This window comes from Podarcis bocagei, assembly GCF_964188305.1.
Source record: "Podarcis bocagei genome assembly, chromosome: 17".
Lineage (NCBI taxonomy): Eukaryota > Metazoa > Chordata > Lepidosauria > Squamata > Lacertidae > Podarcis > Podarcis bocagei.
The window spans coordinates 11,292,802-11,308,387 of NC_138143.1; the positions used below are offsets into that span (position 1 = coordinate 11,292,802).

The following is a 15,586-nucleotide window of genomic DNA, read 5'->3' on the forward strand; positions in this document are numbered from 1 at the left end:
CAAAACAGAATGCAAAGAAAACGAAAGTTTTCAGGCAAAACAAGTTCTGAAGCAGTCTGGGAAATGAATGTGAACTTGCTTATTTCACTGAAACATGCTCAGTGTGCTGTTATTGTCCTGTTTGTTCTTCTTCTACAATCGGCACATAGCACAGCTTTATTTTATTGGTATGATGCTTCAGAAATTTCTGAATCTAGGGATTTGTAAAATGTTTCATTTTGCTTATTTGTACGTCACCATCATCTGTGGAAATTGTGCTTTAGGACAGATCCTGTCCCCCGACTCAGCTACACAGCTGCAAATAAATCGTTTTAAATGTGCTGTAAAGGGCAATATACAAATGTGGCACTAGATGGCGATGGTGAGCTATACAAAATTCAATGTATTTTTCAAAAAAAAAATTGTAAAAGCATTTCCACAGCGTTTTTTATATGTGTGTAAATTCCACTTCCATGACATCTAATATAAAGGATAAGTCATTATTTTGTGAATGCAAGTACAGTTTTTTTCCACGTTTTGACCATCCGCACAATGAAGTGGTAGCGATGTGTATTCTACCACATCACTGTGTGTGTTTTTTGTGTGTGTGTGCTTACTTTTTAATTGGGTTAAGAAAGGAACACTGGACTTCCCTATTAGAGAATTAAGGGTTTTGTGGAGGTTGGGTGGTTTTATATTTAGTTCAGCCAAGTGCTGGAATGGCGGAAAACGACTGTTGCGCCAAACAGAATCGAGGCCCCAAGACACGTCATACGCACATGAATACCATATGCCTTCTCCCACACGGACGTAAACAAAAACAGCCAAACTCGTACATTCACAGATATTTAATTGTCCATAAGGACATACAAATATATATTTTTTAAAACGCCCACATCTTCCGTACCGCATTTCTTCATTAGGCTGGCTATGGCTTTGCGCTCCCGAGTTGTAGAACGTGGTCTCTTATCAGCTGAAAACTGCATTGCAAAGGCAGCATTAAGGGGAAATGATGGAAACCAAAAAGGATGTGGAAATAACCAACACACGCACACAGCATTCTGGGGATTGTGAAATGGAGTTCAGATTTCTCGCTCGATTATGGCCTGGCACCCTAAGGGTCTAAAAATCTATTGCAGGGGACATATACTGCTGGCACGTATCTTCTGGCGTTATTTGGTCAAAGGAGCACGTGAGCTGCTCTCACACCCCTCTGCAGTTCTGTGGCAGCTGCTGGCAAGGGAGGTGCCAACTGTATTGGCATATCAGCAAGTGGGGAGGCGGGCACAGGTTGGGGCTGCCTCAGTCACATGTAGTTAGGCCCTCTGAGACACACCTTGACCCATGGCATGCTTGCCCCACTTGAATGATGAAAGGTTTAACCAGGCCTATGGGGAGAGCGTCTTGGCCTAGGCCAATATGGCGGACTAAGATGAAGCGAGTGGCGGCCATTCTCCACTGGAGAACTTCCGCCTGCTATGAAAGAGAGGAACTAGCCAAACAGCCGGTGCCGCAAAGGACCGCCAGAAGCTGAGATGCTTCCGAAAAAGGTGTGCTCAGGTAGAGTCAGACTCACACTTCCTGTCACACAGGGGCACATCCCATGTTGAGGGGGCAGAATTATTGGAAAAGGATTTGAATATAATACTGCCAATATCGCCGTGCCATCACAGAAGGCCTAAGGTGCAGCCACACTTGAAGCACTGTGTAAAAAGTCCTGGTTGCCGTGCTTCAGAAAAGATATTGTAGAGCTGGGGGAAAGTTCAGGAAATGGCAACCAGAATGAGCAAAGCCTCCACGAGGCTGCAACTTGGGAGTGGGGTTGTATAAGATTGTGCATGGAGAAAATGGATGGGGGGGGGTGTTCTCCCTCTCTTGTAATACAGTCGTACCTTGGAAGTCAAACAGAATCCGTTCCAGAAGTCCATTCGACTTCCAAAACATTCGGAAACCGAAGCACGGTTTCTGATTGGCTGCAGGAAGCACCTGCAGCCAATTGGAAGCCACGCTGGACATTAGGGTTCCAAAGAATGTTCGCCAACTGGAACAATTACTTCTGGGTTTGCAGTGTTCGGGAGCCAAAACGTTTGACTTGCAAGGCGTTTGGGATCCAAGATACGACTGCACTAGGAGCTGGGGCTACCCAACGAAACTGACAATTAAAAAATTCGGGACAGACCAAAGAAAGTCTAGTGAACAGCTAACCATGTGGAGCTTGATGCCATAGGAGGTAGCGATGCCCACCCACCTTGGTGGTTTTCAAAGGATATCAGACAAATTAATGCAACATGAGGCTATCAATGGCTTCTATCCATGATGGCTACATTCTGGCTCCACCGCCAGAGGCAACAGGCCAGTTGCTGGGAATCGCAGCCAGGGAGAGAGATGTTGTAACTCAGGTCCTCATTGTCCACTGTGAGGGCAGGATGCTGACCTAAATGGGATAGTGGGCTGATCCTGCAAGGGCATGTTCTGATGCAAATGGGGGCAGGGTTATTTGTTTTTCTGGCAAGGTGGCACAATTCTCCTTTTCTCACATCCCACTTGGCAGCAGGCTATTTCTGCATTTTAGCAGAAATTTAGCAGAGTCAGGGGGCGCTAATGGTGCCATAGAAAGGTCTTGGCACCGGAGGGGGACTCTCAGCTGCCCAGCAATGCAGAACGAGAGGGAGAATCACACTGAAGCCCCTGTCACAGATGGGGCTGCAAGAATTTTCAGAGAAGGAACTGGGATCCCAGCCCTTGCACTTTTAGTGTCTTCCAGGGCAGAGGAACCAACTGGGTTTGGGGTTTCCTGCCTTGCCCCTCCCCCCAAGACTTGGGCATTTCATAGAGTTTAGCCTTTTATTTTCAGGTAGGGTTGCCATACATCCGGAATTTCCTGGATTACTGTAGCCGCAAAGCAATGTCCGGGTGGAAATCGGCTAAGCGTCTTGGAAAATCTGGATGAACGGCAGCTGATGTCGGCAGTGTCGTTTTTGCTCAGAAATAGCTCAAAAGCATCCAATTTTGCAAATAAGAAAAGCTCAATAACTTTTCTGCCTGGATTTTCACTTTTTGAAATATGGCAACCCTACTTTCAGGCAGGAAGAAAGTGAAAATGAACTGCTCACTCAGTTCCACAGTCAAAACAAAAGCTGAGCCATTTTATAAACCGTAAATTAGAATTAGGGTAACACGGTTAGGCCTGGCCTCAGCAGGCAGACCCCTTGAACCCACTGGTCAGCCTCGTCCCCCAGCAGCATAGCGTGGTTTGCTGGTGCCTGGAGCAAGCTGGGGTGCACCAGGGGGGTGAGGCATGGAGGGTGAATGGAGCCTGCTGCGCCAGCCTAGCCCTTGCCACCAAGGCTGCCAGAGTGCCCCCCCACCCCATCGGAGCCAAGCAGGGCTGCACTGCCTGCCCTCCTGCACAGTGGGGAGCCTGGCCAGCCAACGCGGCCCTGGGGCCATCTTGGGACTGCCAGGGGGCTGTGAGAAGCCAAATGTGCAGCCCCCTCTTAAAAAATGCACCAAGGGACATCTCCCTGGCAGCCCACCCTTCCAAACTATGCCCCTGCTCTCCCCTGCATTGATGCCTGCCTTTGCCCCACCCCAAACATATTTTCAGTGCTCCAATGAGAACCAGGTGGCTTCGAATTCTTGTTTTAATTTCCCAGAAAGCTCCAGTTTCATGCTCCTTCAGGGGCATTGTGGGAAATTGAAATGGAAGTTCTTGGCTGCCCAGACCACTGCCTCTGACAGATAAGCCCACCCACAAGAGGGCCTGGAGGACACTTTGCCAAGGGCATCCCTCAGACCTGAGCTCAGGCACAAACTCGCAGAGGAGTTTGCCTTTGGCAAGCGACCGCTTCACAAACTTGTCTCCCATCTATAATAAAGGGAGGGGAATAATACTGACCCACCTTTGAGGGTTTGTTTGAAGTGCTTTGGATGATGAGGGAAATGTGCTACTTAAATACTACCGATTCAACGTTATCAGGCAAAGAAAACAACATCTTGGTCAGCTCCCCTCTTCCTCGAAACCGCCGACACGCAGGAACAAGAAACACTTCCTTCCTGTCCCCGCAATAAATTTCACGGTGGGAATTTAGGAGGTTGAAAGCGCTCTACAAACTGCACTCTGGCAGCCAGAGTCACAGCAGTTAACAGTTAGCAGTTAACAGCCAGAGTCACAGCGAAAGCACCTCCCTTTGGGAAAAGACATACGAAAGACGGACCACTTGGTTCGAAGTACCGTGATCCAAAAGAATACTGATATGGAGGCAGGATCAACCGCCTGAGCTTGGCTTGGTCACAGCCTGGCTGTCCGAAGGGCCCGGCAGAGGCGCAGTCAGCCCTTCCTTAGGCCTCGCAATGTTCCGCCCCGAGAGAATGGCTCACAGGCAGACATTGATTTGCTTGGAAAGCTCTCGCTCAAGGTCCAAGATGAGGGCATCAAAGTCCTTCAGGTTAAGCCTCGCGCTGAAGGGAGCCTCGGGGTCTTCCACCAAGGCGAAGTCCCCTACAAAGACGGCTCGGTTGTGGTGCGGCAGAGTCACCTCTTCATTGTCCTCTTCGTTGTCGCTCTCGCTGCCAGCCACCTCGTCATAGTCGGTGTCGCCGCCCGGCCTGGGCCCCACTGAAAACTGCTGCTCACACACACTCCAGTCCCCAGCGTAGCGGTTGCTGGGAGGGCTTTCCAGGCCTCGAGGGCGGCTCCGGGCCACGACGGTGGTCTGCAGCAGCGGCAGGTCCAAGGGAGGGCGGCAGTGGCGCTGGGGTGGCTTGATGGGCAGGGGGCACTCGCCCTCCTCTTCGGTTGCCCTGCGTGGGGCTGAAGGGAAAGGGAAAGCAAGTTATGAAAACACAATGCATCTGGTACACTAAGGCCTGAAGCACAGGCCCTCCAAGTGTCCCTATTTTCCAGGGACAGTCTTGGATTTATAGAAGCCATTACAGTTTATTTTATTTTCGGAGAGCCAGTGTGGTGTAGTGGTTAAGAGCAGTAGACTCGTAATCTGGTGAACCGGGTTTGATTCCCTGCTCCTCCACATGCAGCTGCTGGATGACCTTGGGCTAGTCACACTTCACTGAAGTCTCTCAGCCCTACTCACCTCACAGAGTGTTTGTTGTGGGGCAAGAAGGGAAAGGAGATTGTTAGCCGCTTTGAGACTCCTTAGGGTAGTGATAAAGTGGGATATCAAATCCAAACCCTTATTATTATTATTAATCATTTCTCTTTGATTTCACAAATATAAATTTATAACTGTCAGAGCTGCCCGAGGTCCCAGCTCACAAAGGACCAACGCCGGTTCGTTGTTATATACAAAAGTCTTTATTGAAGTTCAGTTTCGCTTTCACAGCCGCAGCGTGCAGCTCTACGTCTGAAACTCTAGACCGCTGAAGCTCCGTCTGAATCTCCTCCCCCCAGACACCAGTTTAAGACTCTAGCCTTGCTCCACCTCTTCCTTTGCTCTTTCCTCCTCTGGTTCCGCCTGTCAGCTGGGGTCTTGCCCTTCCTAGACTCTTCTGACGCTGAGTCCCCTGAGTCTTCCCCCTGCCTCCGGCGGGCTTTAGGACCTGGTTCCCAATCCGGGTTTTCTGCTGTCCCACGCGCCTGTACATTCGAAGTTGGCGCGCGCGCCCAGCCGGCAACCTTCCTCCTGACCGTTACACTGCTCCTGTCACTGCTTCCCCCTTCGGGGAGGCTAGCTGGACCTGACCTCCCCTCCATTCCCCCACTCTCCGATAGAGGCGTGGTCAGCCCTGACTCATCTTCTCTCCCTGCTGGAGGAGACGCTGGCCCTGACACATGGGACTCTTCCCCCCCACTACGCTCTGGTGGGGAAGCTGGTCCTGATCTCCCGCTGCTGCTTTGGGAGTCCCCGCTGGCCCCTTGTTTCTGGTGTATCCCCCCTGGGACCCCCCTTGCCCTGGCCATCGGCGCCTCCTTCTGGGAATCTTCTGATTCGCTGGAGAAGCTCATGGAATCTCTCGGGTCACTGCCATACTCCCCTACGCTGCCCTCAGATTCTTCCCCTTCGCTCTCCATTTCCTCTCTCCCCTGTGCCTCTGTTCCTGAGCCCCTGACAATAACCATACCAAATACACATCCATATAAAGAGATTACTCTGAATCTCAAGACCCCCCCATCCCCCCCATGGGTCCTATTGTCAACATTTTCAACTGCATATTATTTAGTACAGTGGTGCCTCGCAAGACGAAAAGAATCCGTTCTGTGATTCTCTTCGTCTAGCGGTTTTTTCGTCTTGCGAAGCAAGCCCATTGAAGGATTAGTGGATTAGCGCTATTAGCGGCTTTTAGCGGCTTATCTGCTGATCGGATCAGCTGATAAGCGGCTTAGCGGCTTAGAAAAAGGGGGGAAGGGGAAAAAAACCAGCAGGAACTCGCAAGACATTGTCGTCTTGCGAAGCAAGCCCATAGGAAATTTGTTTGGCGAAGCACCTCCAAAACGGAAAACTCTTTCGTCTAGTGAGTTTTCCGTCTTGCGAGGCATTCGTCTTGCGGGGCACCACTGTAATCTATATTTTGTATTTATCCATATTGTCCATAGTACTGGTTACATTACAAGTGAGATTAAAATCCTGCTAATGTTTCAGAGTGGCTGGGGTAGCCCAGTCAGATGGGCGACATATAAACAATAACATTACAGTCGTGCCTTGGAAGTCGAACGGAATCCGTTTGGGAAGTCTGTTCGACTTCCAAAACGTTCGGAAGCTCCTGCAGCCAATTGGAAGCCACGGAAGCCGTGCCGGACGCTCGGCTTCCGAAATTTGTTCGAAAACCAGAACACTCCCTTCTGGGTTTCGATTGTTCGGGAGCCGATTTCTCCAGGAGCCAAGGCGTTTGAGATCCAAGGTATGACTGTATGGTTATTCTTAAATTATTATTACTTCAGGGTGAGCGCTGGCAGGTGCCGGGCCCTCCATGTCACTGAAACCCAGAGCACCGCATGCCTCCAGCCAGCCAGCCCCTTCCTGGACACCTGCCCTCTCTTGCCCACTGGCCTCCCCACATGGCACTCACCTGGCCAGGCCTGCAGCAGGTAATGCAACACTTCGATGTGGTGCTTGAAGTCCATGGTGCTGGCAATGGTGCGGTGGTGGTGGCTGGGGCCACAGGGGCCCGGCCCCGCTGCTCCCTGGCTCAGCAACACAGGACCAAAACACACAGCCAGGTTCTGGGCGTTCATGCGGTTGAAGGCATGGAAAGCAGCAACCTGGCTGAGGTGATCCAACAGCATTGTCAGGGTGGCCTGGAAAATGGAAGAAGAGGCAGCTTGCTTCAGATCATAATAATAATAATTAATAATAATTTATTATTTATACCCCGCCCATCTGGCTGGGCCTCCCCAGCCACTCTGGGCGGCTTCCATAAAAACCAAAAATAGAGTAAAATATCACACGTTAAAAACTTCCCTGAACAGGGCTGCCTTAAGATGTCTTCTGAATGTCAGGTAGTTGTTTATCGCTTTGACATCTGCTGGAAGGGCGTTCCACAGGGTGGGTGCCACTACCGAGAAGGCCCTCTGCCTGGTTCCCTGTAGCTTTGCTTCTCGCAATGAGGGAACTGCCAGAAGGCCCTCGGCGCTGAACCTCAGGTATACTGGACCGAGGCCGTTTAGGGTTTTCAAGGTCAGCACCAACACTTTGAATTGTGCTCAGAAACGTACTGGGAGCCAATGTAGGTCTTTCAAGACTGGTGTTATATGGTCTCGGCGGCCGCCCCCAACCTCATAGACGCTGGTCTGAGGCCGATACCCAAACAGGGAATGATCTTAAATTGGGAGGAGTTGGGGAAAGGGCAAAGGAGGTCCTGAAGCTGCAGGGATACAGTGTGGAGAAGATCCCTCACCCGAGATATATGATTATGCCTCTCCTTGGTACTGTTCAAGTGAGCCCTGAAGTCAAGGCGGCTTTTTGTGAAGGGTTCTGCAAGGGGTAGTTGCCTGTCTCTTTTTCATCTGGGATGGTTTTAGTGTAGCAAGGGACAGTGGTACCTTGGTTCCCCAAATGCCCAAAACCAGGAAGTGTTCGGTTTTTGAACGTTTTTTGGAAGCTGAACGTCTGATGCGGCTGTTGGCTATTGTTTCTGGGGTGCCTGCACCAATCAGAAGCTGCACCTTGGTTTTTGAAACTCAAATGGGCTTCTGGAACAGATTAAGTTTGGTGCTTTTGTTTTTGCTATTTATTTTGCGTTTTTGTTTTTGAGGCTTTTTTGGTTAATTTGTTTTTGTGACTGTGTGGAACCCAGTTCAGCTGCTGATGGATTGATTGATTGATTGTGTGATTGCGGAAATGGATAAAAGCCCCGCATCCAAACAATGACTATCATCAGTGCAGATAAGAAAAAAATGTAATTTTAAATTTTATCATCTACAATACTGTCTTACTTATTTTATAGTACAGTATATTGATTATATCTTTCATTTTATGGATCCATGGTGTCATTAAATAGTAGAATTCATGTTAAATTGTTGTTTTAAGGGTTGTTTTTAAAAGTCTGGAACAGATTAATCCGTTTTGCATGACTTTCTATGGGAAAGCGTGCCTTGGTTCTGGAACACTTTGGTTTTGGAACAGACTTCCGGAACAAATTAATTTTGCGAACCAAGGTACCACTATATATAGAAAGATCTCCCATATTTGATGTTCGTCAAAATGGCACTAGCTGCTGCAGGAAGATAACTGTTTTGAATGGAGTGGTTCATGCATTTATTAAACAAACGACAAGGGCCTAGTTCTGGTGTTCCGATCCTTGGAGCCTGGTACCCATTTGCCCATCATGCACAAATCTTTTGAGTTTATGCTACTTGCTTAGCCAGAATGCCAGTGGCTTCCCATTGGAAATTCCAACACCTCCTTCCCAAAAGTAGGGGATGTTGCCCTGTCAGGACACTTGACACAAAACCAGAGAGTCCTTAACAGACCACTTTTATTCGACTAGGTATACGTTTTTCTACAATGTTAACTCATCTGCATAGCCCACTAAACCCCCTGCTCCACAATAAATATCTGGTGAGGCTTTAGCAAGAACTAATTTGGCTCACCTTTTCCTTCTTATATGTGATAAATGTACGTGGCACTGCACTCTCAGTGGTCTCCGTGTTTTCCCCTCCCCTCTGTATTCTCATTTTATTTTTTTCTATTTGCATTTTTTTACATTCATTACTCTTACTACATTTTGCATGTGCTTATGTCAATAACCATTCTGTATAAAAATGACGACAATAATAAGAATGATGATGCTTCTTTTCAAAACGAGAACAGTGACAACAACATGGGTGGGATTTGATGGGCCTGGTTCTGATGGGAAGGAAATTACGTTTCCTTCAATGGGGAGTCCAAAACTCCTTCAAGGGCCACATTGTGGTCAGCCTGTTGAGGCTACTACACTACTGGGTATACTGGGTTGCAGGTGGTGCTGTGTGTGGGATGTAAACACAGGAGCAGTCAATGACAACATTCCTAGAGTGTACATGTTACAACATGGGGAGGGATGTCTGTCCATCAAGCAGGTAAACTTCCTGGGGACGGACTTCCTCCACATGTGACCAGAGGTGGGTGTGGCCTCACCTGTGCAGGTAATGACAAAAGCACAGGGCAGGCAGCCATCTCTCTCTCTCTGCCATCACCTTTCGAAGAAGCAGGATGCCCTCTTGGCTCTCAGCCAAGAGAGGAGAGGCCTATCTTCCTATAAGATAGATTCTAAGTGTATTTTACCCTTTTAAGCCTGTCTGCCGTCTGGGATCATATTGTGAACAGATCGTGAGTAAACTCTTTTATACTTTTATAAAGACTGTGTTGTGTCTTGTATTTTAAGAGGGAACAAAGGGGAAATTACCAGAGTAATTATTATAGAGGTTCTAGCGAACCTGTGCACACGTTACCGTTGCGAACTTAAAGGGGAATGTCTATAAACTCTGCTGATATTTTGGGAACTTGTTAGCACAAGTTGGATTAGGATATAATCTCACAATATATCCTCTCCTGCACCCCAGAACATTCCCACAAAGGGTTATGGGCCCAGTATTGCATATTTTTGCGTATTTTTGAAGGATTGCATTGGATTGTGATTTTGAGTTGAGTAGTATTTTTCTGAGTTAACTTCCTGGTAAGCACATGGTCCATTGTTCCATTGTGCAGTGGGGATTAAGCAACCCCCCCCCTTCCCTCAGAGTTCACAGTGACCCAAGGCAGTGAAGAATTGTTTTGTATTTTGAGATTTTTGAGATTTTTGATTTTGAAATTTTGAGAAATTTTTGAAATTTTGAAGAATTTTCAAATTTTGGATTTTAAGATGGCTAGAGCAGCTTTTGATAGTGATGCAAAGCTAGGAATGCCTGTGCTGAATGAGTACAATTTCATGCACTGGAAGCAGCGCTTGATAGCATGTTTAGATTATAAGCACATTTTGGAAGCTTTAGAGCCTCAGCCTACAGGATCGTCTGAGGAGGATTTAGCCAAGATAAGTGCTTGGAAACGCGTGAACAGTGAAGCTAGACACATAATTTTGAGTGGACTTCGTGATGAGCAGCTATCATTAATAAATAGTACAGATGATGCATCTCAAATCTTAAGAGATATTGAGCGCGTATATGGAGAATCTAGCATAAACAGCTTCAGAAACTTGGTGTGTAAATTAACCAGATTGAGGATGAATTCAAAAGAGGAATTCACAGAGCACATCAACAAGTTTACTGAGATTATTCAAAGAATTGATCTGACTCCCAAAGCTTTTGATGAGGATACAAAGATAGCATTTTTGTTATCATCACTTGGACCACGCTTTAGCGCATTTGTAAGTTTGATGGCTCATAGACAAGGTCTGACTTTTAAAGACTTGATTGGTTATTTAAAAGAAGAATGCAGAGATAGAGCTGAATCTCCAGTGAGAAATGCTAGAAGCAAGGACAGCAGTTATGCATCTAGGCAATGTACAAAGTCCAAAGAGATGCCTAAGAAAGTGATTTGCTTCAATTGTAACAAAGAAGGACACATTGCAAAGAACTGCAGAGCTCCTAAAGCGAAGAAACCCCACCCCTTTCAGCCAAAAGGGGAAAAGAAGGGGAAATGTGAATGCACATGGTTACTGCAAGAAAGGAACTTAGCTGTCCAGAATCGTGAAAATAAACGTAATAAATGGATTTTAGATTCAGGTGCCAGTTCGCATTTTTCATATAAAAAGGACTATTTTAATGAGATTAATGAAATAAATGATGAAGAAGGATCTGAAATTGAGATTGCAGATGGCAACATTGTTAAAGCAAAAGGTGCAGGTTCCATGAGTCTGAAATGCAATATAAACAATGAATGCATTGAGAACACAATCTCTAGAGTTTTGTACGTTCCAGAGCTGAGCTGCAATTTAATCAGCGTGTCCACTTTGGACAAGAAAGGTTTCCAGATCACATTTGGAAATGGAGAATGTAAAGTGACTAGAAATGGCAAAGTGTTTGCTCAAGCAAAGCTAATAAATGGTGTATATGAGCTTGATCTTTCAGAGAACCAGTCTGCAAAAGTGGCACATTCCAGCCAGAAGGATGAAGCAGATCTGGACCTGTGGCACAGAAGGCTTGGACATAGGGATACCAACGTCATTCTGGATCTACAGAAAAGAGATCTTGTAAGAGGTTTGCAGGTAAAGCAGAGCAACAAAGCTCCAACAAAGTGCATAAGCTGTATTACTGAGAAGGCTGTAAAACCTTCATTTCCACGTTGTGCAGAACAAAGAAGCAACAAAGTGCTTGACATAGTGCACACTGACATATGTGGACCCATGAATGTTCCCTCACTGGGAAAGAATAGATATATTTTAATATTTCTGGATGATTTTTCAAGATTTTGTGTTGTATATTTCCTCAAAGAGAAAAGTGAGACAGTGGACAAGCTCCAGGAATACATTGCCATGGCCAAGAACAAATTCCAGAGAGCTCCAGCTGTGTTAATGAGCGACAATGGAGGTGAGTACTGCTCAAATGAAATGCAGGCTCTCCTGGCCAAAGAAGGAATTGCACACGTAACCACAATTCCTTACACACCACAGCAGAATGCCATAGCTGAGAGAAAGTTTAGGTCCATTATGGACATGACAAGGTGCATGCTAAAGGATGCACGTTTGCCACAAAAGCTGTGGGCCGAAGGGGTGTACACGTCGGTCTATTTGCAGAATAGACTGCCAACTAAAGGTGCAGAGCGCACACCATTTGAACTTTGGCATGGGAAAGCTCCAAATCTGTCGCACATACGTGTGTTTGGAAGTCCGTGTTACTTCCACGTGCCCAAGGAACACAGACACAAGCTTGACTCCAGGGCAAAAGCAGGTATCCTTGTGGGATATGCTTCTGGAGGCAAAGGATACAGAATTATGGACTTACAAACTGGTAAGACAAATGCATACCATGCGGTTTATTTTGATGAATATGGAAAAGTAGACACTAAGAACACTGTTGTGGATTCTTCAGATGAGTTAGAAAGGACTCAAGAGTTTGTATATTTCCCTTTTGAGACCCCACAAAGTAATTATCTGCCTTCGAGTGTTACAGCGCCCCCTACAGGCGACGCACCAGAAGACGCAGAGGACCAGAACCCTGGCGGCACCAGAGACGAAGATGAGGACTCAGATGGGGACATGCCTGCGTTGGAGGAGGATGAGGAAGCTGATGCGGTCGCACAACCAGAGGTCAGGATCTCATCCAGAACCAACAAAGGTGTCCCACCAGTACGGTTGTCCTACCTTGCAGGGTCGGCGTTTCCACAGGAACCTTCCACTTGGGAAGAGATACAGGAGATGCCAGCTGCAGAAGCCAGTCTCTGGAGGAAGGCCGCGCAGGAGGAGATGGATGCACTGCATCAGAACAAGACCTGGACACTCACTGAGCTGCCTCCCGGTAAGAAGGCCATTGGCAGTAAATGGGTTTTCAAGGTTAAGAAGGGGTCAAAAGGAGAAGTGCAGCGCTACAAAGCTAGACTTGTGGCACAGGGATTTTCACAGCGTTTTGGTGAAGACTATGATGAAGTTTTTGCACCAACTGTGAGGTACAGCAGCGTAAGAATGCTTTTAAGCATTGCAGCCTCCAAGAAAATGAGGGTGAAACACATAGACATTGCTACCGCTTTTCTACATGGGCAGATTTCAGAGGAAATTTACATGAAGCAGCCCAAAGGTTTTGTAAAACCACATGAGGCACATCTAGTGTGCAAACTGCAGAAAGGACTTTATGGACTTAAACAGGCTGCCAGAGCCTGGAACCAGAAGTTGCATAAAATGCTGACGCAACTTGGGTACAAGCAAGGCGACGCTGACAAGTGCTTGTACAGTAAGTCAAATAATGGACAATTCTCATATATCCTAGCATTTGTTGATGACCTGATTATTGCCACAGCAAGTGAGAAAGACTATACACAGATAGTAAAACACCTTAGCAACGAGGTGGAGGTCAAGGAGCTAGGAGATGTCCAGTACTACCTCGGGATCCAGGTGGAAAGAGAAGAGGACGGCTCATTTCTTCTCAGCCAAAGACAGAAGATCCACGAGCTAGTTGAGCACATGCAGATGCAAGACGCACATCCAGTTGCTACACCGATGGCTACTGACTTCCTGAAGAATCAGCAGGATTCGAAGCAGTTGCCAGACAACAATGACTACAGGTCGGCGATTGGTAAACTTTTGTATTTAGTTACCACATGTAGACCTGACTTAGCTAATGCTGTGGGGATTCTTAGCAGAAAAGTTAATTCTCCCACTGAGCATGATTGGGCAGGTGTAAAGAGGGTGGTGCGATATTTGAAGGGTACCATGAATTGTAAATTAAGGTTACCAGCCGTCAGAGACCCTAAGTTGGTTGGGTATACTGATGCTGATTGGGCTGGGGATAATGCTGACTATAAATCAACAAGTGGTCATGTTTTCATGTTTGGTGATGGACCTGTTGCATGGGGCAGTTATAAACAGAGCTGTGTAGCATTATCTTCCACAGAATCAGAATACGTTGCAGCAACAGAAGCCTGCAGAGAGATCGCCTGGCTTGATCAACTCATAAAGGACTTTGGGTTGGTGAGAAAAGGGCCTGTCAGCTTGCTTGAGGACAATCAAAGTTGCCTGAAGCTGACGCAGAGTGAGAAGTTCCTGGCCAGAACAAAACACATTGGGGTTAAATACCACTACATACGCCAGATGATCCAGGATGGACTTGTGGAACTATCCTACTGCAGCACCCAAGAGATGACTGCTGACATCCTGACGAAACCCCTACCAAGAGAGAGTTTCCAGAATCTACGTGTCAAGCTGGGACTCTGGGTGGTTGAATAAAGTTGTTTATGTTTTGTATATGTTGTATTGCCTGAGAAGGGGTATGTGGGATGTAAACACAGGAGCAGTCAATGACAACATTCCTAGAGTGTACATGTTACAACATGGGGAGGGATGTCTGTCCATCAAGCAGGTAAACTTCCTGGGGACAGACTTCCTCCACATGTGACCAGAGGTGGGTGTGGCCTCACCTGTGCAGGTAATGACAAAAGCACAGGGCAGGCAGCCATCTCTCTCTCTCTGCCATCACCTTTCGAAGAAGCAGGATGCCCTCTTGGCTCTCAGCCAAGAGAGGAGAGGCCTATCTTCCTATAAGATAGATTCTAAGTGTATTTTACCCTTTTAAGCCTGTCTGCCGTCTGGGATCATATTGTGAACAGATCGTGAGTAAACTCTTTTATACTTTTATAAAGACTGTGTTGTGTCTTGTATTTTAAGAGGGAACAAAGGGGAAATTACCAGAGTAATTATTATAGAGGTTCTAGCGAACCTGTGCACACGTTACCGTTGCGAACTTAAAGGGGAATGTCTATAAACTCTGCTGATATTTTGGGAACTTGTTAGCACAAGTTGGATTAGGATATAATCTCACAATATATCCTCTCCTGCACCCCAGAACATTCCCACACTGTGGTCTAAACCACTGAGCCTCTTGGGCTTGCCGATCGGAAGGTCGGCAGTTCGAATCCCCACTATGGAGTGAGCTCCCATCGCTCTGCCCCAGCTTCTGCCAACCTAGCAGTTTGAAAGCACGCCAGTGCAAGTTGATAAATAGGTACTGCTGTGGTGGGAAGGTAAACAGCGTTTCCATGCACTCTGGTTTCTGTTGTGGTGTCCCGTTGCGCCAGAAGCTGTTTAGTCCTGCTGGCCACATGACCCAGAAAGCTGTCTGCGGATGAACGCCGGCTCCCTCAGCCTGAAAGCGAGATGAGCGCCACAACCCTTTGACTGGACTTAACCGTCCAGGGATCCTTTACCTTTTTTTTTTTTTACTACTGGGTGTGTCACCCTTGGCACAAGCAGAGAGGCCTGGGCTCAGAAGAGCTGCCATCCTGGGGGGGGGGGGTCCTCACCTTCTCGGCCTCTGGCAGGCAGTCCAGGAGAGCTGTCGTCGTCGCCTCTTTCGCCTCCTGCCCAGCCGCCCGATTGGACATGGCTTCCAGGACCACTTGGTACAGTGGGTCAGTGATGAGAGGTGTGGGGAGCTCACGCAAGTAATCTTTCAGGATTCCTGGGGGGGGGGGACACAAGTGGGAAGGAGGAAAGGAGAAAATACCTCAGTCCATTTAACCATCAC

General features: G+C 47.3%; 1 protein-coding gene across 1 annotated transcript in view; it reads right to left on the bottom strand.

The window, feature by feature from the left end:
• Window positions 1-812: 812 nt before the first annotated feature.
• Window positions 813-15,586, bottom strand: part of SYDE1 (synapse defective Rho GTPase homolog 1) — a 28,806-nt gene continuing 14,032 nt past the window's right edge. The window contains exons 6-8 of the mRNA XM_081176289.1: window positions 15,363-15,520; window positions 7,006-7,234; window positions 813-4,792 (exon numbers count right to left, since the gene is read on the bottom strand). Coding sequence (XP_081032415.1) covers window positions 4,356-4,792; window positions 7,006-7,234; window positions 15,363-15,520 — 824 coding nt within the window. The 3' untranslated portion in view covers window positions 813-4,355. The remainder of the gene's footprint in view (window positions 4,793-7,005; window positions 7,235-15,362; window positions 15,521-15,586) is intronic.